This window comes from Muntiacus reevesi, chromosome 4 (genome assembly GCF_963930625.1).
Source record: "Muntiacus reevesi chromosome 4, mMunRee1.1, whole genome shotgun sequence".
Taxonomy (NCBI): domain Eukaryota; kingdom Metazoa; phylum Chordata; class Mammalia; order Artiodactyla; family Cervidae; genus Muntiacus; species Muntiacus reevesi.
In genome coordinates this window covers 39,790,206-39,813,493 of record NC_089252.1, presented here as the reverse complement: position 1 = coordinate 39,813,493, position 23,288 = coordinate 39,790,206, and the positions used below count along the sequence as shown (strand labels likewise).

At 46.1% G+C, this 23,288-nt stretch overlaps 1 protein-coding gene across 7 annotated transcripts in view; it reads left to right on the top strand.

Moving 5' to 3' along the window:
* Positions 1-13,649: 13,649 nt before the first annotated feature.
* Positions 13,650-23,288, top strand: part of PPP4R1 (protein phosphatase 4 regulatory subunit 1) — a 48,744-nt gene continuing 39,105 nt past the window's right edge. For 2 of the 7 annotated variants that reach the window (XM_065932578.1, XM_065932577.1), the window contains exons 1-2: positions 13,650-13,755; positions 13,848-13,892. In XM_065932578.1, coding sequence (XP_065788650.1) covers positions 13,749-13,755; positions 13,848-13,892 — 52 coding nt within the window. In that variant the 5' untranslated portion in view covers positions 13,650-13,748. Of the gene's footprint in view, positions 13,756-13,847; positions 13,893-14,323; positions 14,433-16,049; positions 18,735-18,798; positions 18,863-23,288 lie in introns of those variants that run through there. The other 5 variants (XM_065932583.1, XM_065932582.1, XM_065932581.1 and 2 more) reach the window with 5 other exon arrangements.

Below are 23,288 nucleotides of genomic sequence, written 5' to 3'. Positions count from 1 at the left end.
CTGGAAGTTAGATGTTAACATTTGATTATATTTAGATTAAACACCTTCTTGTTCTATTATGTAACCCTGATTTTTCTACAGAAAGGTGTTACCCACACTAATGAGACATTTAGCTTTGTCAGTGACTTTTCTGTTTAGGGAAGTGAAGAAACCAGGAAATACATTCTTAGTGAAGGCGTTGGGTGACTCTGACACGTCCAGTGCTCACGCAGGTTCACATCAGAAGGGTTTCTACCTTCTGCTGGGTCACCTACGGACTGAAGACCACTCAGATCCTAATCACTTTGTATAGTACATGAATGAGGCTCCACTTATGAAAATACAAAGTAAGTGCTACTAGTCTGCCAGCCAGACTTTTCCCAGACGTTCCCAGAGGAAGCAGTGACAGACAGCTAGCTGCCTGGGATGAAGGAGCTCTTGTGGCTGCAGATTCGAATCCACAGACTCCAGGTAGGGATACACTTGTGATCTGGCTCTATTATAAACCCCTCCAATCAGCTGAATTGGCTGCTATTTGCATAGGAATTTACTAAAAAGATAGGATTTCTGGAGTTTAAGGACTTTACCTTTCACATCTTTCTCCTTAATTGTATGTGTATGTTAAGTCGCTTCAGTTGTGTCTGACTCTGTGCAACCCTAGGGACTGTAGCCACCAGGCTCCTCTGTCCATGGGATTCTCTAGGCAAAATTCTCTAGGCAAAAACTCAAGAATATTAGAGTGGTTTGCCATACACTTCCCCAGGGGATCTTCCCAACTCAGGGATCAAACCTGTGTCTCTTATGTCTCCTGCATTGGTAGGCAGGTTCTTTACCACTAGCACTACCTGGGAAGCACCTCCTTAATTGTACCTCTACCAATATTTTCTTTTCTATGGAAATAAATTGTAATTTCACTTCTAAAGACCGAGTCAGCATGAGATGGAAAATGTTCATTCCATGCTTAACTCAAGAGACATTTTTGCTTGTTTCAAATATTGGGGGAAACTAGGCCATAGGAGAGAAAACTAATATGTACCTTCTATAAAAACACTTGCAAATTCCTTTGGACAATAGCTGCCTGAAAGTGTTAGATCTGAGGGTGCTGAGTTTGAGTCAGTAGACAGTGGAGTGCCCCCAAAGTGTGAGGTAGTTCATCAGGGGCTTTGTGGGGACTGCAGGAAGGCCTTCCGTTTGTAATCATGCCTGCGACCAACCTCAGAGGACAGGATGCCCTGCCCAACACTGCTGGGGTGTGTTTCATGCAGGAAGTTCTTTCAAGTGGTTTTGTGAGTTGATGTCTGGTACCCGGGGAAGCCATTCCCAGATGCTTTCACAGCTTTGCATCTCGTTGGGCTCCCCAAACACCTAAAGTTCAGAGGGCCATTCTGCGGGAGGTCACAGTCATGGGGTAGCTCTTCAAGGGGCAGAGGGAGAAGAGCACATGGATCCAGAGACCCTGGAGGTTTCCAGAACTTAGTCCCCGAGAGCAGGGGCACCACGATCCCTATTTCACAAAGATAGCTTGTTAAGTCCCTTTTGTAAACGATGAGCCTGGCAGATACAAGTCCTTAATAATGACATGTTTTCTCAGTTAACCAACAGGTGAATTAAGGTCACACAGCTGACAAGTCCCTGAAGCTGGGAAAGATTGAGGGCAGAAGGAGAAGAGGGGGTCAGAGGATGAGATGGCTGGATGGCATCACAGATGCAATGGACATAAACTTGGGCAAACTTTGGGAGATGGTGTGGGACAGAGAGGCCTGGTGTGCTGCAGTCCATGGGGTCTCAGAGTCAGACACGACTGGGCGACTAAACAACGACAAAGCTGACAGGTGGCAGATAGGGTTAGGGCCCCGCTGTTCTTTCAAGCCCAAGTTTCGCATGTTCTGTGTTGATTATATATGACCAGAGCAGGTTGCTTGTGGTATTTAAACAGCAAGTAGCTCAGCCCCGTTCCTTGATGTGTAGGACTCAAAGGAAGGCTTTTAATCCAGGACGAGACCAGCAACGTTGGGGATCTTCCAGGGAATTTTCTTCTCGTTTGACTTAAGAATATGCCCCATGACTGACTGATTCAATTCAGACACTATATCTCACATATGAATCTTACCAGAAAGAGCAATAGCATTGTTCTTTAATTTGCAAAAGCAGATTTGTCTGCTCCTCCCCTGCAAGGCAGGGGAGGTGAGAAAGGCCAGATTCTAGATGTCACTTCAACATTCCCACAGGTACAGATGCTTTTTATTTTTATATTTTTTATTTTTCGAAGATGCTTTTTGAGAAGGATTAATTCAGCATCTTTCATTTGCTGTATTTTTCATCTGTATTCTTTTTTAAAATTCTATTTTATTGAAGTATGGTCGAGTTACAAAGTTGTGTGAGTTTCTACTGTAGCAAAGTGTTTCAATTATAAATATATATATATATTCTTTTTCATATTCTTTGATTATGGTATATCATAGGACATTGAGTATAGACCCCCCGTGCAATACACTAGGTCCTTGTTGTTTATACTTTTCTGTTCTTAACATAAGGCTATAAACCCTGCTGTGAGATAGGGAAGAAGAACTTGGACCCTCGGTTTTGATCTAGACCTGCAGCCTCTCCCAGACTTTCACATCCCAGGGCTGCAGAGGTAGGTCTGAAAGCGTTCACGGGCCTTTCAATTTGTTGTTCCCCCTTTTCTTGAATTCAAAGGTGTCTCCTGTGGAAACAAGCATGTATTCTTATGACATGAAGTTGTGAAAATCTCAAGGTGCCCCTCCTACTTTCAAACTTTTTCATTGCACAGTAGTATGTGTTCAGAAGAGGAAGTTTGAAAATCTGTGAAGAAGCCATGGCTTTTAATGCAAACTTGTGAGATGAGTCCACGCTTTCACCACAAGCTTTCTGTGTATCATGGGTCCTCTAAGTGTGGCCTCTAGACCAGCAGCGTTGGCAGGTGTCAGAAATGCACGGCCTCAGGCCCCACCACAGACCTACTGACTCAGAAACTCTGGGGAGGGGCCAGGCGCTCTGAGCTTTGACCAGCCCTCCAGGGAATTCTTAGAAAGCTACAGTGCAAGACCACTGATGAAAGAACCACGGAAGGCACTCAGCAGGCAGCAGGGCTCCCTAACCTGAGAGAGAATTCCTGTAAACCCAAGCATGTCAGTTGTGTACTCTTCTCAATATGATACTTGTTAAAATAGCTAATGTCCTTAAATAATCATCTCTTTAATTAACAAAGAGGGACTAAATGGGGCTGAAGGACCAATGCTGAAGCTGTAACTCCCATACTTGGCCACCTGATTCAAAGGACTGACTCATTGCAAAAGACTCCTGATGCTGGAAAAGATTGAAGGCAGGAGAAGGGGACAACAGAGGATGAAATGTTTGGATGGCATCACTGACTCCATGCACATGAGTTTGAGCAAGCTTCTGGAATTGGTGATGGACAGGGAAGCCTGGCCTGCTGCAGTCCATGGGGTCACAAAGAGTTGGACATGACTGAGCAACTGAACTAAACTTAGTCAACAAAACAATTAAATAACTACGATATAGAAATCGCTCACACCTCCTGGTGCTGGTCCTCTGGTACGAGACAAATGCAGCAGCGTGGCCGGCAGACGAGAGGACTGGACATGGAAACACAGCCCAGGAACCCTTTCACTGCATGGCCAGACCTGCAGATAAATGTCAGATGTGCCGTTTGAAGACGTTTGTCACAACAGGTTTGACTTTGGTCAGTGATCACGGATTAACCAAAATATGCTGATAAGGAATCTCTTCATCCTGCCAAACTAGCTTTCCCTGGAGGCAAACCTATAAATGGACAGAGAACCAGGCCCTCGGTGAATTTCACTCTCCTTAAATCAGCTCCCATAGAGATGTTTATGTAAAATAAAAGGCAAAAGAATCACGCCAAAAATGTGTACCAGTCAGTCCAAAGACATTAAGCACAGATTGAAAGTAAGTCAGAAATGATGACCACTATTAAAATTCAAAATTAAGAAGTTCCTTCTTGCTTCCACATCGTCTGTACACTTACTTTTGAAAACTTTTGACTGAGTTGGAAGGGTTGTGTTTGTGAAGCCCAGAAGGACTTGGCTTTTTATGAATGATGCAGCTATGAATGTGAGTGTGCAAATATCTGAGTCCATGCTTTCAGTTCTTTGTGGGTACATACCCAGGAGCGGAATTGCTGGATTATCTGGGAATTCTATGTTCAATTTTTTTTGCGACACCGTCACGTTTTTTTCCCACAGCAGCTGCATCATTGTACATTTTTGCCAGCAGTGCATTGGGGTCCCACCAGTTTCGCCATGCTCTTGTCAGTGCTCACAATCTCCTTCCTCCTTCCCTTCCCTCCTAATAATAGTCATCTTAGTAAGTGTGAAGTGGTATCTCATTGTGGCTTTGATTTGCATTCCCCTAGTAATTAGTGATATTGAGCATCTTTTCATGTGCCTATTGGTCATTCATGTATCTTCTATGTCTGTTGCCCACTAAACATGTAAAATGCATTTTATTTACTGTAATTCAAAGGAAGAGTTCTGACAAACCATTCCAATATTCTTGCCATGAGAACCACATGAACAGTATGAGAAGGCAAAAAGATATGACACCAGAAGATGAGCCCCTTCAGGCTAGATAGCATCATCAATTCAATGGACATGAGTGTGAACAAACCCTGGAAGATAGTGAAGGACAGGGAAGCCTGATGTGCTGCAGTCCATTGGGTCACAAAGAACAACAACAAGAGAACTCATTTCTTATAGCTCTTTAATATATAGACCATATATTTTCATCTTATCAGAGGCTACTGTCTCTTATCAACCCACATTGATTTGGGAGATGTTGAAAAATATTAAGAAACTGTAGATAATCACATGACACACGTCAATAGGCACACACACACCACGTTTATTCAGGATGCACATTTGAGCAATCTCCTGAATATATGTCACGGTCAAACACCTAATGACCAAATCTTAAAAACAACATTTAACCAAAGGTAGGAGAACTCTCACTTCACTCCAGTGTTAATTGTTCAGTCATGTCCAACTAATTGCAATCCCATGGACTACAGCCCACCAGGCTCCTCTGTTCATGGAATTCTCCAGGCAAGAATAATACTGGAGTGGGTAGCCATTCCCTTCTCCAGAGGATCTTCCCAACCCAGGGACTGAACCCAGGTCTCCTGCATTGCAGGCAGATTCTTTATATCTGAGCCAACAGAGAAGCCAGAAGATGAATATCACCATCACAGACTGAGTTTCTGAAATACAAAAATAAATGGCATGTTATAAAAAATTTAATTAGAATTATAATTTTATCCCTAAATATTTTAGTAACCTATATTTTAAAGTTTGACATTTCAGTGTAGAAACAAAACTTGTCAATGTCGTCATCTGCAAAGTCACTTTCACAGTCACTCTGCTGCACATTTGAGACTAAATCGTCACCAGTGCACTGGTGACAGCTTGACTCTTTGTGCACGCGTGCCTGTGCTCAGTCGCTCAGTCGTGGGATTCTCCAGGCAAGAATACTGGAATGGGTTGCCATTTCCCACTCCAAGGAATCTTCCCGATCCAAGGATTGAATCTGCATCTTCCGCAATGGCAGGCAGATTCTTTACCACTGCGCCATGTAGGGAATACAACCTTTGTGCATAACATAATTATTTCAGGAAAATGGTTTTCAGTGACATATTTGCTTCAAGGTATTGACTACCTAGGAAAATCTTAAAACTATCTTATATCTTCAATTACAAAAAAAAAAAAATAGCTGGCACACCATAGCAAATATTTTGATAGGCTTTTTGTTTTGATGTGTAGTTTCTATAGGCTTAAATCTATAAGGAATTGTTGGAATACTTCCAAGAATTCTTGGAAGTATTCTTGTAGCATCTATTTTTAAGTTTATTAGAAGAAGCAATTTCATGCAGCCATGAAATGAAAAGACGCTTGCTCCTTGAAATAAAAGCTATTACAAACCTAGACAGCATATTAAAAAGCAGAGACATTACTTTGCCAACAAAGGGTCCGTCTAATCAAAGCTACTTCCAGTAGTCATGTATGGATGTGAGAGTTGGTCTATAAAGAAAGCTGAGCGCTGAAGAATTGATGCTTTTGAACTGTGGTGTTGGAGAAGACTCTTGAGAGTCCCTTGGACTGCAAGGAGATCCAACCAGTCAATCCTAAAGGAAATCAGACCTGAATACTCACTGGAAGGACTGATGCTGAAGCTGAAACTCCAATACTTTGGCCACCTGATGCAAAGAACTGACTCATTGGAAAAGACCTCTGATGCTGGGGAAGATTGAAGGCAGGAGAAGGGGATGATAGAGGATAAGATGGTTGGATGGCATCACCGACTCCATGGACATGAGTTTGAGCAAGCTTCTGGAGTTGATGATGGACAGGGAAGCCTGGCCTGCTGCATGGATCCCTGACAGGGATCCATGGGGTCGCAAAGAGTCGGACACCAACGAAACTGACAAGTTTGGAATCGCTGTATCATCACTACTACCCTGTATTAGTAATCAAATGTTTATTAAAATGTGTTGGCTTCAAAAGTATATGATGTTCTTTCTCAAATTAACTATCTAAAACAGTCTTTATAAAATAACAGCTTTCACAATATTCATTAACGTTGCAGCATTGACTCTGGCAGTTATAAATGTATTATGCATTAAGAGCTCTTTGACAGAATTTCAACAGAGAAGCATATAATATTTTCCTCCATGTTTAGACTGCTTAATTATATTTGAAACGGCATCTTCTGATAATAGTAATAAAACCAGGTCACCGTTATTCCCATTATTGACAACGTCACACCCGATTGGGGGAGCACCTGTGGTCACTGAATAGCGCAGTCTCGGGGATGCCGGAAATGACGTAGGAGCAGCGAGGGTTGCCCACCCCCCACCCCACCCCAAGCTGCAAGCCCGCTGAAGTTAAACAGCACCAAGGCTAGAGTCAAACGCCGTGACCTCCCCAAGATACGCTTCATTTATGTCTAAACCGGCAGAAACATGGAAGTGAGAGCTGTGCCGTCCCGAGCTGCGTTAAACTGGGGGGATAGGCGTCCTTTCCGATTGCGTACGCGCACTGACATCTGCAGAAAGGAAGCCCTGGCGCTCCCCTGGGTACCCTCGGTGCCCCCGACGGCGGCGACGGGGACGCGCAGGTGCGCGCAGCGGAAGGGGACCCGGGGGCTCTCTGTGCGTCCCACCACGTGTAGACAAGGTCTCTGCACTTTACAGGGATTCACTGCTGAGACCCTCACAGTAGCCCGCGGGAAAGGCATTTGCAGGTTACCACTTGCACTTTGCAAACCTGGGAGCCACTTCGGAAGGGGGTGAAGCGACCGATCCACATCCACCGACCCAGGACGCGGAGCCCCGGCCTCTGGGTAGAAGCGCGCGCCTCTTTCTCTCTCCAGTTCAAGGCTCGCGGACTCTCACCCGAAGGGCTTGTGGGGGAGGAGCGGGGCGGGCGGCGGGCTGTGCATCCTAACGGGCGGCCGAGGGTCCAGAGGGGAGGGGAGAAACTAGGGGCGCGCGGTGCCTCTCACCTGCCTGGGAAACACGGCTTCAAAATCAAAAGTAGCACGAATAATCAAATTACATCAGGTAAAAGCTTCCTCTTTCACTTTCCCCGCCCTCGCCCCCCCCCCCCACTTCTTCCTCATTTTCCTTCTCCTCCCCGCCCCTTCCCCACCTCCTCCCCCTTTCCTTCCTTTCTCTCCCTCCCCTTCACTTTATTTATTTTTTGCCTAAAGACGGTACGGGCTTCCGTGGTAGTTCAGACGGTAAAAAGCGTCTGTCTACAATGCGGGAGACCGGGGTCTGATCCCTGGGTCGGGAAGATCCCCCGGAGAAGGAAATGGCAATCCACTCCAGTGTTCTTGCCTGGAAAATCCCAAAGACTGAGGAGCCTGGTAGGTCCTTGGGGTCGCAAAGAGTCGGACACGACCGAGCGGCTTAAACTGAGAATATTTAAAAATTTTAGGTGCTGGGTTAGATTTTGTGACCCAAATTTTTCATGAAGAGACAAATTCTTTAATAACATTTTTTAAAATTGTGTGCAAGGGGAAGATATATAACGTTAAATTTACCATTTTACACCGTTTTTAAGTGTACGATTCTGAAGAGTCCAGTGTATTTACTAAGCACACACTGTGCTTAGTAAGCTTTTAAAAGTAAAACATACATACAGAAAAAAACGGCCCAAATCATAAGACATAGCATGAAAAATGATCACAAAGCATTCATGCACGGGCAACCTCCATGCAGTCTAAGAAATGGAATATTGCCAATACCTGGAAACTCTGCTCCCAGCTCTGCTGGTCCGCGTTTGTCTTTCTCTTACCACCTTAGATCGCCACTGTTATCAGCCATCCACACATGTGGACCACTGCACAGGGCCCAGGTTTCATCCCTGATGGGGAAAGTAAGATCCTTCAAGGTGAAGGGCAGGGCCAAAAAAAAGTGAAAAGATGGTGAGTGAAAGTCACTCAGTTGTGTCCGACTCCTTGCGACCCAGAATTCTCCAGGCCAGAATATTGGAGTGGGTAGCTGGTCCCTTCTCCATGGGATCTTCCCAACCCAGGGATCAAACCCAGGTCTCCTGCATTGCAGGAGGATTCTTTACCAGCTGAACCACCAGAGAAGCCCAAACAGTCTCTAATGAAACATGGGACATCTGGTGAAGGGTCACTACTAAGGCCCAGAACTGATACAAGCAAAATATTACATAAGAAAGATAATTTTTTGCATCCTTGGCCAGAAGAAATCATAAAAGGCTAGTTAGGAAGTTGCTAGTATGGTTTTCAAGCAGCTTATCCCTTAGGGTGTTAGGTGAGAACAAAGGAAAAGAGTGACTCCTAAAATGTTTCAGTGGTCAAAATCAGCAGGGTACAGAGAGATGACCCAACTGGAGTTAAGATGATCCCAAGACTGTACATGTGAAATGACAGAGGCTTTCCTGAGGCTTTCCTTTTCCTTCTCTTTCTCAGCCAGCTTGAGAGACAAATTTGATGGAAAAGTCATGAACATGATGACATACAGATCCTATTAGCATCATTTAGAATTAGGATCCCAACATTTGAATTCCAACTCTGATATTTTATGACTTTCATAAAATTTTAACCTCTTTGAGCTTTTATTTTTAAAATGTAAAATAGGTAAATATCAATACCTACTTCGTAGAGTTGTTTTAAGGATTAAATCTGAAAAGCACTTAGCATAATATCTAATACATACATCTCAAGAATGTTTTAAGATGTACTTATTACCATTGGGGGAAGCTGGGTGAAGGGTACACAGGACCATCCTGTACATTTTTTGCAACTTCCTATGAATCTGTAATTATTTCAAAATAAAAAGTTAAAAAATGGAGTAGCTATCTTTTGTATGAATTTCATTGTGTTATGGCACCAGTGGACTTCCCTCCTGACTCAGCCAGTAAGGAGTCTGCCTGCAATGCAGGAGACCTGGGTTCAATCCCTGCGTGGGGAAGATCCTCTGGAGAAGGAAATGGTAACCTACTCCAGCATTCTTGCCTGGTAAATCCCATCAACAGAGGAAACTTACAGGCTACAGCTCATGGGGTCGCAGAGTGGGACACAACTGAGGAACTTCACTTCTCTCTCTGTATGGTACCAATATATGTATATTTATTTTTCAATCAAATAAAGGAACCAACAACCAGGAACAGAGGAATTTTGTTACAGAGAGTTACACAGAAGTGAAATTGGAATGGAAACTCTTTCCTCTGAATCACAGAACCAGAGGGCAGCCATAGTATGAGAAAGACTTTAGAATCAAGACACAGTTTAATCACTGAGCTTATCTGGGTTTGAGTATGTAGTTTGCTTGTGATTTTTTCCTGGTTCAAAGTGACTCATCCATCCAGATTCAGAATAATAAACATTTCCTCAAGCACATACTCCATCAGACACCAAGGACAGGCTCTTCCACATTGCTTTGAGCATGATTGCCACTGGTGCCTTGCATATTTTGAGAAGAAGGGATAAAGAAAACCAATACTGCCATTAATGCTTGCTATTTCACATCTTAGCTTTCCTAATGAAATTAAAATGTGTGGAACAAACTGGATGGGTGCCGTTCCTCAGCTGGAATAACTACAGAATTCCTTGATGCAGAATCCTTTTGGTTTTATTCATCTGGAGCATGGTGAAAGAAATGGAGTCCTTAACATGGTGGATAAGACAGGGTTTACTTTCCTTTCTACTTGGTTACAGTGGTGGTTCCAGGTTGCACTGTTCTGCTCAGAACAAACCTAGGCTGGGGAACCTGCGGCCTGGTGACCGTGGACAGAGCTGAAGTTCTGTGCATCTCAGGGCAGCCTCGGACCCCTATAAACGGAGAAAGCACAGCCTGAGTAGGGAGAACTCTGGCTCAGTTTTTTGGCTGTTTCCTCCCTCTCTTCTTTATTCTTTCTTTTCCTAAGGTGGTGTGAGAAAATGTGAATAAAAAGAGACCAGTGTCTTTGACAAACAAAACCAAACTATGAAAGCTCTAGGAAAAACTAAGAACTCACAATTTGGAATTTCATCTTGACACAGAGCTTAAATGGGACTTAAAAGAAGCATAGAAAAGAAAGATAACAGAAACTTCACACAAATACTTATCTTTATACAATTTGCCAAAATATTTACAGGAGGCTTTGGGTAAGAGATTGGAAATTAATCAAAAAAAAAGGAAAATATTTGTTCTTCAAATAGTTCTTGAAGAACAAATAAACCTGGCTTAAAAAAAAAAAACAGAGATGAATGAAAATAAAGGTTAAAAAATTTACTTAAAAACCATTTTTATTGTAAAAGCATGTCTCCATTATCAGATTGATTCATTTATTATTATTCAAAACAATAACTAAAAGATCTGCCTTTTACATACTTTCCACTTTAAGAAGGACCATCTTGAAGAAAAAGTAAACCGTTCAATTACCAATTCAAAAATTAATAAATGACATAGCAAGCAATGTCAGGTAGGTTTTTTATTAGCAATATTTTCCCATGATACTTAATGTTTGCAATAGTAAACATACTTATTGTTTCAAGAGCCAAGTTTATAAATTTCCAAGGCTTCTTGGCTACTCATAAAAGTCTTCACTATCATTTGGAGGAGGACTTCTGAAAAAATCCAGGCCTTAGTAGCCATGGTTGGATAACACTTTCGAAAGCAGTGACATGTGAATTCCCCCTGTTTTGCAGATTTTAGGGGCAGAGCAGGTGAAGGACGCAGACTCTGGGTTGTGCTCTGATCTCCATGCACACAGCTCGGCATCCACCGTCTACACTGTAAGTGCAGTTGGGGTAAGGCCATAGCACAACAATGACTGTTCTTTAAATGTCATTTACTATGAGGAGGAAGCAGAGCACCCTTTACAAATACTGGTGTAAAAACCATTTACTGTTATCTTTGAGCAAGGACTAGAGAGTGAGAGAAAAATCACATGTAAGAAACATGCTTGTGCTGACCCATGAATAAGAACGTCCTCAGTGAAATGTCTAAACACTGAGCTGCCTCCAGGGACCTGCTGTAATGTGGGATACAGGTAAGACAATAATCAAATGCACAGCTCCTGAACAATATGGATACAATTACACAGCCCCTCCTCCTTGGCTGCCTTCCCAGAGAAAGTAAGATAAAACTCACTGTGCAGCCTTGCTTACCCAAGGCAGAGTTTTAGTCGACCTATATAGCCCAGGCTAGCATTTGGTTGTTGTTCACTTGCTCAGTCGTGTCCAACTCTTTGCGGACATAGACTGCAGCACACCAGCTCCTCTGTCCTTCATTCTCTCTCTTGGAGTTTGCTCAAACTCATGTCTGTTGAGTCGGTGATGCCATCCAACCATCTCATCCTCTGTCATCCCCTTCTCCTGCCCTTAGTCTTTCTCAGCATCAGGGTATCTTCCAATGAGTCGGCTCTTCACATCAGGTAGCCAAAGTATTTGTAACATAACATCTGTTTTATCACCATCACTAAGTCTTACTCTACTGGGTGGATCGCCTAGATGGTCCCCTTCACCTCCATGTGTGTCTGGGGGCCAAAGCCTAGCTGGCACTGTAGATTCTGTGCTGCTGCAAGGAGACCCCCAGCTAGTGGAAAGACCCCAATGCCCTGCCCTCCTCTTTCCACCCAGGATTACTGAGGTACCATTAGCAGGGCAAAGCTCTCATGGACTGAGTCAAGTGACAGTTGTGAATTTCTAACTCCTTGTCACATTGAGAGTGAGTATCAGCTGAATTCACATACAAGTGTTCCGCAAGGAAGGAGAGAACGATGGTTGCCATTTGGCTTTTAAATTATTTTGTTACACTAGACACACACCTAGAGTTAGAGATGGTATTCCAGTTTTTCTCTCTCAGAAAATATTAATAACACATACTATGGAATACATGCTTCCCCAGGGGCTCAGACGGTAAAGAATCCACCTGCAATGCAGGAGACCTGGGTTTGATCCCTGGGTTGGGAAGATCCCCTGGAGAAGGGAAGGAGCAACCCACCCCAGGATTTTGACCTGGAGATTTCCATGGACAGAGGACCCTGGCAGGCTACAGTCCATAGGGTTGCAAAGAGTCCAGTCAGGACTGAGCGACTTTGACTTCACTTGATGAAATCCATATTGCAACCTATAACATCTGAGAGAGAAGTTATTTTGAATAGCTATATGGGACCCATTTTATTATCCATAATTATGTATTTCAGAGGCTCTGATTCTTTCACGGCATTAAATGTAATACAATGTCCTTGGTTAAGATCATCGTGCAGACCATTTGGAATTCTGTCTCCTCCCCGGAGGCCAGACCCCCAACGTGGCATCACTTACACACATCCCTGTGTAACGGTCATTCAGGGCATGACCATCCTGGAGGCCTTGGGGGACCAGGAGGTGGGCTTGAGTCCTGGACAGAGGCCAGTGGGCAGTGGGCCAGGGAACTGGGGCTGGGCCCCCACACCATACTGGGCGGTTGTGTGCATCCCTGAGCACTTGTGGAAAGACAGAAGTAACAGAACGCGTGCTGCAAATTTCAGCCAAGCGCCTCGAGTGCTACCACAATTATTTAAATTATTTACAGACAAAAGCTAAGGCGAGGCGCCGTTCCCCAGCACCTGCGGGACGCCCAGTACTCGGTGCTCGGTTCCTGTCGTTCTTCCTTAGTCCCAACGAGCCCGGGGGCGAGGTTCGTCGGTCCTCCTACTACCGGGCCGCACGCCCACCGCCGGGCCGGGGCCAGCGCGGGAGCCGGGCCGTCCCCGCGGCTTTGTTCGTCGTGCCCGGCGGCCGGCGCGGAGGCGGCGCTTCACGCCCGGAGGTGGCCCCGGCGCGCGGCCGAGCAGACGGGCGGGCAGGTGCCGGGACAGGGCCCCGCGGGCCGACGGGCGGCGCCAGTGACCCAACAAAGCGCACGGGAGGCCCCGCCCGGCCGAGCCCGGCACACGGCGCGGGGCCCCGGCGGCGGCGGCGGCGGCGGCGGCAGCAGCAGCGGCGCCTCGGACTCGGCTCACCGAGGGGCCAGCCGAGCCGAGAGCGCGCCGGCGGGCGGAGCGAGCGAAGCGGGAGGCGGAGCGGCGCTCAGGCGGGCGGGGCGGGCCGGGTCCGCCCGGCGTCCGGAGCCGCCCCCGGCCCGCCGCCCTCAGCCCGCCCCGCGCGTCCCCGCGGCACCGCCCCCCGCGCGCGTCCACCGGCCGCCGCGCGCGCCGCCCCTGGAGCCCCGGGTCCCCGGGCGACGGCGGAGGAGGGGGCGCCGCAAGATGGCGGGTACGGGCCCCGCGGCGGGCGGCGGGCGGGGACGCGAGGGCGCGGGGCGGCGGGCGGCGGGCTCACGGCCTTTCTTGTCTCCCTCGGCGCAGACCTGTCGCTGCTGCAGGAGGACCTGCCGGAGGACGCGGACGGATGTGAGTGCGGGCCGGGCGGGCGGGAGGCAGGGCGCGGGCGGCGGGGAGCCCAGGCCTCGGCGGCTCGGGGCGGCCGTTCGGGCGGAGCCGCGGCGGCGGAAGCGGGAGCGCGGCGGCTGGTCGGCGGGGCCGGGGCCGAGGCAGGCAGGGGTCGGGGCTCCGCCCGCCTCCCGGAGCCCCGCCGAGGCCGCCGGCCCGGGTCCGGGGTCCGGGCTGCGGGGTCCGGGGGGCCCGGATCCGCGGAGGCGGAAGGGGCGGCCCGGGCGGGACGGCCCCGCAAGCATCGACCGCCTTTCTTCGGCGCAAAGGCTGGCGGCTCGGCCGGGCCTTCCCGCGCCTCCACGCCTGGCTTCCTGGGGACCGTGAAGTTTCCGAGCGGAGGAGTCTTGTGCTTCAGGAAAAACAAAAAGTTTGACATTGTTCCCGGAGGAGCGTCGGGAAGGAGGCGTCCCGCTCGCGTGCTCTGCTCCGGGGTCGGAAGGGAGCTGGGAGGCGGCTCCGGCGGGGCCGGCGTACGGGGACGTGAGGGCTCCGGGAACAGTGCGGTGGTCTGGACCGCGTCGGGGGTCCCCCGGGGGTTGTACCTGGGCGTCGCTCCTCTAGGTGCCGGGAGCTGATCCCTAGCGTGGTCTCATGTGGTTTCCTTGCCCAAATTAAGCTCATTTTTAAAATTACTGGGTGTTCTGAGTGACGTGAGGGAAATTGACTCTTTATAAGGAGCTTTTAGAAAAAAATATTTCTAAGGTGAATGAACCATACGTAAACTCGTGTTTGGTGCAGTCTGGGTTTACGTTTTAGTTTTTCTTTTTCTTTTTTCTCAGTAAAAGGCTTTGTGAAGGCAGCAGTGCTCATGTAGTGTAGGCCGGCTCTCCCATCTCCTTTCGTGCTTGCTGTCCGCTGGACGCGCGCACCTGCCGATAAGTTTCAGGTGTCGGTTACTGCCGCTCTGGGGCCCCTGCGGGGTTAGCTTTGGAGAGGTTTGAAGAGTTGACTAAGGACTGTCCCCATGCAGGGCCTTCTCAGGCGTGTGTTTAGGTCCAAGGCTTTTTCTTGGTGGAAGACGCCCCTCTGCAGCAGGTGTCGAGGACTGTCTCATTCATTTACTGTCACTTGGGTGCCCCGGGCAATCAGAGTCTAAGAGATGAGCTGCAGTTTTCCCCTTCACCCTTAAGGAGCACAGTCTGGAAGGGGCAGCCCACCAATGTGGAACTCGGCCTGATTTCTTCAGGACCCTCCAGACGGCTGAGGGTAGAGCCGCCAGGGGCAGTCACCCTCCGGGCCTCTCTAGCGGTTCCCAAGCAGCTTTGATGACGTAAGTGTGACAGTGAGGTGTCTGGGCATCCCAGTACAGTCGTGGACACACCGGGCTTAGGAGCAGGACTGCTCAGTTCTAGTCTTGGAGTCCTCCGTTTGAGCAGACTCTGCCACTCACTTGAACTTCTCAGTGCCAAATGTGGTCATTTGTAAATAGGCGTAATTAATATTAGCTGCCCTAGAGAGCTGTTCAGAGCCTTTCATTAATTAATTCACATAAAACACTTAGAACAATACCTGGTAAATAGTGACCACTATGTGGTGGTGGTGTTATAAGGGAAACCGGAAAGAAAGTGCAGGGAGGGGATGCCGATGTTGAACATTACGCCACATAATTCACATATTTACAGGTGCTGCTAGTGCTCACAATTAACTTCTTTAAGATTCTGTTTGTTCCCTGTGTGTGTGTGTGTTTTATTGAAGTACGTTGATTTACAGTGCTGTCGAGTGTGTTTTAATTGAGGATAAAATGTTCGACCTTAGAAGTAGCTTATTTGCATCTAGTTTGGTGGAAGTCTTTGTTGGAATAATTGCTTATTTTTCTTAGTGGCTGCAGGTTCTACGGATGATGCCTTTATCCAGAATATTCAGGAACAAGCCATCTTGGAACCTACCTATGGCCAGTTAAAGGACCCCTCAGGGTCTGTTGTGAAGGGAGGAGGGTGGTGAGAGGGGAACCTAGCCATGAGGCCTTGGTCCAGGTTGAGATGGCTGGGGAGGAAATGGAGAGGCTCAGCATGTCCTGGACAGGGAGTGGACCAGAGACGTTGGGGTGGAGGAGAGGTGGGGTTGGGCTGCCTGCATGGCTGGACTGTGTCTCCAGGCCAGGTCTTCTGCCCTGGGCAATGCTGATGGGGGCTGTCTGGGGGCTTGCCCCTTCAGCTACACCAACGGCTGAGTCAGCTGCTTGAGCTCCAGATTCTTGGTGGCCTTTCCTAAATGCAGATCCTAGACTAAGACAGGAGAGAGTCAGTACTGTTGTACAAGTAATGAGCAGCTGGGGAGCCCGGGGAAGACCACAGGTGAGGTCCAGATCTTGAAAGAGGCCATCACCGGATCCTGAGATGAGAGTCTCAGGTTGTTCATTGATTTGTTTCATATTAAGCCTCTAACTCTCTATGTAGAATCAGTAGAAATGTGAGTAGGACAGGAAAGGGTTGGTCAGAGATGGACTTGACTGATACTCTTGGAGGAAAAAAAAACCCTGATGTGTGAAAAAGGGTGCCTTGTATGTACACTTCAAAGGGTCCTGTAGTAGGAGAAGTGAAGTCTCTTAGTTGTGTCTAACTCTTTCCAGCCCCATGAACTCTGGCCAGTCAGGCTCCTCTGTCCATGGTATTTTCCAGGCAAGAATACTGGAGTGGGTTGCCAGTTCTTTCTCCAGGGGATCGTCCCAATCCAGGGATCGAACCCGGGTCTCCTGCATTGCAGGCAGACTCCTTATCAGCGGTAAATAAATAACATCTTTGTACAGAACTATTAAGTTTAGGAGAATAGCCCACTGAAAAACTCAGTTTGCTTAAAAGTGATACTTCCAATACTTAACCATCTGATGAGGCCCACTTTGAATTTCAGAGAGAAAGCAGAGCGACTTCCAAGCTGGGTGAACCCTTCATGTTCCTGGGATGATGGGTTCCAGTGTGGAGTTACAGATAGACTCTCGGAGGAGGAGATTTTAAATTTCTGTCATCAGTTCTTCATAGACGCAGTTCTGGTGTACAATTAAGTTGCTAGATTTCTAGGATAGGTGAGATGGGACTTTAGATATAGTAGGATTTGATGAGTTAGTGTTTGTAAAAATAATTTCACTGGAGGAGTTTGATTAAAATTTAAATTTTGGTTCAAGTAATGTGTCGAAGAATATTATTCTAAAAGAAAGATGACGTTAGGTTAGTGGTTTCCAGTTGCTCTCATATGTGAGTTGTTCTTCCTAGGACCTGTAGACTCTGGTGTTCTGATATTAATAAATAAGTTAACTGATACGCATAGAGGCTAAATGATTCTCTCAGGGGACAAAACTCCTCTAAGTACCTGCCAGAATTTAAGCCAAACCTCCTGATTCTAATATAGAGTATTTTTGTATTAAAGACCATTTTTCCTTTAGATTCCTGAGTTTGCACCGTCGAGCGGCCCCAGTTAGTGTAGGCAGTTTGTCTGAACCTGTACTTAGAATAATACCCTTGAAGATGCATGTAGCATGCTGCCTAAGGTTTAATTTAACCTGGTAGGGAGGGGTGATTCGAATGAGGCTCATGCGTAATGCAGCTAATCTAGTCTTCATGTTAATTTCTCTCAGCTGTGACTAGCGTGCTGTGGACGGGCCTTGGAGCTGTGTTCTGGAATATGCCATAGCATGACTTTATCCTGTTGAAGTTTTGGAATCCTGTTGCCCAATGCTGTTTTTCCAGTTTGAAGCAGTGATAGAACCAGGACTGATGGGATGTAACTACCCTGCCTCACTCCTTTCAGAGCCTCTGTGCTGAAGGCTGCTTAGGGAGACTGGGATTGATAAGCTTCCTGGGAGTCACACCGCCTGGGGAAGTTCAGAGTGTGTGTCCCCGGGCAGCTGGCCAGTGGGCCACAAACCCCGAGGAAGGCATCCTTGAAAACCATAATGTTTAGAAGAGTTGTTAAATGGGGGTTTGGGAGAGTGAGTCATGAGACTTGTAGCATGTTTCGACTACTACCAACTGGACTGGACAGAAGTCTCTATTTGAAGATAATGTAGTTGGTGTCCTAGAAAAGGGGCTTAAACATGGGTTTAGTGGCACCCACATGTATATGGAATCAGTTAATGATGCCTTGGATCATGATCCCCGTTGTGGAATTTCTCGAAGAAAGAATCCTCTTGGGAGAGTCATCTTTGTTCTCTGTAACTACACATGTCGGCTGCTTGGGCTGGTAGCTGCAGGATTGGGGAACCCAGACAGTTGAACTCGGGGATTTCTGTTTGTTCTTCTGCCCATGCCCTGTTTCCTCCTCTCATCCAAACAAAGGTGTTGTATTTGTTTATTGAACTGTTGTTGCTTCACGACATCTGCCTTATATTTTGGAATTTTGGATTTCTCTGTCCTGATGACGGAGAATGTTTGCTGTCAGCTACATGATAGGGTGGTCAGTTCCTACCCTTGAATTGGGAAGTCGTTGGGCTTTGAACTTGAATCTGAAAATACAGCTGCTTTAATGTTTTGAGAGAAGAGCAGGTTACACATCTCTGCACCTTGGGGAAGGCGGTGGAAAGGCCCGTGCTCCCTGGAGCCAAGAAGGGACTTGAGCACAGGCCCCCGAGCCACCTCCCCACAGTCCTCCCCTCCTGAGTTGGTCTTTTTAGCCCCCTTCTCCCCAGACCTAGGGGCAGACTCATTTTCCTGCCTGATTGGTACCAGTGTAGGTAGTATGTGAGCATTTATCATGCTGCACTTACAGTTGAATGAAGGGTAAGAAGCAGCCGACATCATAAAGCTCAGAGCTGACTCCAGGCTCCAGCCGTGGACCTTTACCCGTGTATCACTATCCATACCATCTTGAGTGAGTACCTACTTTCCTCAACTGTTTTCTGTCTTTACAGTGTTGCTGGGCTTTGGGCTGGCTCCGCCACGCTGCTCTGAGCACTCAGGAGCAAGTCTCTGGGCGGACATACCCGTTCCTTCTCTCGGGTATGTACCTGCGGGTGGTCTGGCTGCTGAACTTTATAAGCTGCCAGCCCATTTTCCAGAGTGGCTGTGCGGTCTCCCCCTACCCCTCCCTCCAACCCCAGCGTGTGGGAGAACCCAGGTGCCCTGCACCCTTGCTGGCAGTTCTCTGTAGTTTGAATTTGCATCTCCATCAAGTCTGATAATGCTCATTTGTTTTCATGACTCTTTCAACATCTGTCCTTTTTGGTGAAGGGTCTGTTCAGATCTTTTGCTCATTTATTTATTGGGTTATTTGTTTCCTAAGTTTTGAGAGTTCTTTGTATATTCCAGACACAGATCCTTTCTCAGATACGCGATTTGCAAATGCCATTTCTCATTCTTTGACTTTCCTTTCATTGTCCTAATAGTGTGTTTTGAAGAACGGAAGTTTTGAATCTTGATGTTCAATGTATTATTTTTTTCACAAATGCCCTTTATCAGGTTGAGAAAGTCCCCTGAGTCTCCTGAGACCTTTTTTGAAATTAGAATTGAATGTTGGATTTTTTTCAAATGCTTGTTCTGTATTTGTGATTTTTTCTCTATTCTTTTAATATGATGGATTGCATTGATTTTTTAAAAGTAAGTACTGTTAATATTTTTAACGGGATATTTAAAAAATACACAAAAGCAAATGAACCATCATAAACCCACCACTCAGCTTTCACTTATCCACCCTCTAACACCTGAGCTTTTGTGGAGGAGGCAGTAGAGTGCTTTAAGGCCATCCCAGGTGTCATTTATTTTAACTGTAAATCTTTTACAAGTTTGATGTTCTAATCTTCGGACAGAATGACATCTAAGGTTGTAGTGAGGTGTGATAATTTATGAAAGTTTAAGTGGTTAAATTCTTGAGACATTTTCTGTGCATGTTCTACTGTAATAAAGCTCATCTGTATAACTATTAAATTCACTTTCATCTAAATGCTGACTGCCAGATTAAAAGAAGCAACATCTTGCTTGTTTGCGTGTTTTCATCTTGCTAATAAGCACATTTCGCCGTTTGGGGTCAGCCTCAGTGGTAACAAGAATATTGTAAAACTTTATGTTTTAAATTGGATTGCTGTATCATTCAAAGGATCACATAGATGTGAGTTGCGCTGTGTCTCTCCTGAGCCACTGGTTCCAGGGTTATAGAAACCAGGAGCTAGAGGGCAGGTTATATGTTCATTCTTTTCATGTCAAGCATGAAAAAGTATAGACCCAAGCTCTTGCAGATGGAGATGGTGTGGAGGCAGACTTGTTGTCGTTCAGTCGATAAGTCACGTCCCACTGTGCGACCCCACAGACTGCAGCGCGCCAGGCTCCTCTGTCCTTCACTGTCTCCTGGAGTTTGCTCAGATTCAGGTCCATTGAGTCCATGATGCCATCCAACCATCTCATCCTCTGTCACCCCCTTCTCCTCCTACCTGCAATCTTTCCCAGCATCAGGGTCTTTTCTAATGAGTCAGCTCTTCAGTCAGGTGGCCAGAGTATTGGAGCTTCAGCTACAATTCAGACCTTGTAGGTTCTTTTCCTAAATATCATCTAACATAGCTCTTTAATTTTTGTGTTGTTTTTTTTTTAAGTAGAGCTGATGAACAGTGTTGTGATAGTTTCAGGTGCATAGCAAAGGGACTCAGCCATACATGTGTCCATTCTCTCCCAAACTGCCCTCCCATCCAAGCTGCCTCATAACACTGACATAGCTCTGTAACTTGCTGCAGAAGGGAAGTGGGAGAAATTTCTGGATTTTGTTCTTTTTTAAAATCACCACGTATTGTCATATTGTGTGTTGGGCATTGTGCTGTAACCTTGCTGACACTCCACCTGTGAGGTGTGTAGCCCCGCAAATTATTAACCATGGAAGTGGCACCTGATGAGGCTCATCTGAACAGTTAAGTGATTTGCTCAGTCACCTGCCTTGACAGTGTTAGGTCCCATCTAGAGCTGGCCGACAGTCTTTTTTTTTTTTTCTTTGTCACAGGGCAATTGTATCTTGCTTTCAATCACCAAATGCCTTTTTTCTTTTTTTTTTTCTTTCTTTATTTTCAGTGTAAGGATAATTCAAATATTGTGTTGGTTTCTCCTACACATCAGCGTGGATCAGGCATGGGTATACATATGTTCCCTCCCTCTTGAACCTCCCTCACACCCCCTGCCCCATCCCACCTCTCTGACTTGTCACAGAGCACCAGTTTGAGTTCCCTGAGTCATATAGCAAGTTCCCACTGGCTATCTGTTTTACATGTGTTCGTGTATATATTTCCATGCTACTCTCCATTCACCCCCCCATCTTCCTGTACCCGCGACAGTCTTTATTATTGTGTTACTCCTTATTACTGTGCCCTTCCTGCCTGCCAGCTGTGACTTCCCTTCATTTATCACTGATTTAGATCATCTGCCCTCCTGAAGGTTCTGGAGGATGTGAAGGTCACAGCACATTCCAAGTATTTGGTGGGTAAAATCATTTTTTTCCGAGTAGCACCTGCCTGTCATGGGAATGTTGGAGGCTCAGTATACCCTTTTTCTTTGTATTTTCACCCACTCATGTGTGAGGGAGCCAGTCGTTGGAGCAGAGGTGGGAAGAGTGCTGTGTGATCCAATGTGTCTGGTTATCAAAGCGGCCAGACCAAACTCTTGTGGCTGGATTTATATTGAAATCAATACACAGCTTGGAAGTTGTATTCAGAGTCAGATTTGATATAAATTATTTTTACATTTACATCTATCAAGTTAGTTTTTGGTGGAAATAAACTTCAAGACGCCAGGTAGATTCAGCACTTCCTTTCTGGGGATTGGTGGCAGTCTGGCCCTGAATTAGCTCGACTTTTGCGTTTGGATTACATACAGAACAAAAGTATCACTAATCGAGCAATTGGGTTAGCACAATTGGGACATGTTTGCTCATGGAGGAACAAACACCCCATCTATAAGGTATTGCAAGTCCACACCTGCGAGCGCTCCGAGTGCCACATCTCTGACCCGCAGATGCTGCACAGACAATGAAGTCTTGGTACCTAATCGGAGACCAGGTAGACACGTCCCTGCCTATTTTATGTGCATACTTTGCTCAGTCGTGTCCGACTCTTTGCGACACTATGGACTGTAGCCTATCAGGCTTCTCCATCCATGGGATTTTCCTGGCAAGAGTACTGGATTGCCATTTCCTTCTCCAGCTAATCTTCCTGACCCAGGGATCAAACCCGGGTCTCCTGCATTGCAGGCAGATGCTTTACCCCCTGAGCCACCAGGGAAGCTGTGCATACTTTAGGGAAATATTTTTTGAAATATTCATAGATTGAACTTTAGCTCAGTGTTGTTGTTGAGTCATGTCCGACTCTTTGCGACCCCACGGGCTGCAGCACCCCAGGCTTGCCTGTCTATCACCTTCTCCCAGAGCTTGCACAAACTCATGTCCATTGAGTCAGTGATACCATCCAACCACCTCATCCTCTGTTGTCCCCTTCTCCTCCTGCCTTCAGTCTTTCCCACCACAGGGTCTTTTCCAGAGAGTCAGCTCTTCACATCATGTGGCCAAAATATTGGAGTTTTAGCATCATTCCTTCCAGTTAATATTCAGGGTTGATTTTAGCACATTATTCCAGCTTAAATTCAATTGTTAAATTAAATATGCTGTAGGACAGATTTATTCTTAGGAATAAAGATCATCTCTAAGAACTTTAATATTTGAAGAAAAGATTTCTGATAAGCAGTATATTGTCACAAATTGAAACTGGATATACCAGGTGCTCAAGGATCTACATCTGGAGCGTTTTATTCTTCACCCATTGCAGAGCGCCCACCATACCGTAGGACTTCAGTATACACTTGCTGAGATAAATCATGATTTTTCTGTTAAGCCAAATAAGGCCGTAAACCTAACTTGCAGTAAAATAATGAAATGATTTATTTTTAAATCAATTACTTGTTACTTTGAGAACTTTCAGATTTACACAAAAGTTGCACAGGTGTCATAGTTAATTCTTCAAACTCTTCACCTCCATTCAGCTTTGTTAGCATTTTGGCAATTTGCTCTTTTTCTCTCTACAGTTGTAATTAGACACACAACTGTAATATATACTTAATCTTCTTTGCTGAGCCTTTTAAGATGAAGTTGTCCAGACCTGATCATTAGGCTGTACCTCCTGAGAGCAAGGCCAGGCTCCTCTGACAGCAAGTTCAGAAAGAGTAACTTTGACACAGATCAGTTATGTAATATGTAGTTCATTGTCAGATCTCACCAGTCATCCAATAATATCAGTTATAGCAACTGTCTTGCCTTCCAGGCCCCTGCGCTGCGTTTAGTTGTCTTGTCTCTTTAATTCGGAAAAAGTTCTCAGCCTTTATCATTCATTATAGAGAGTTTTGAGGCATCAAGTTGGTTTTATGTTTCCTCATGACTTAATTCAGGTTTTGCTTGCTGTTTCCT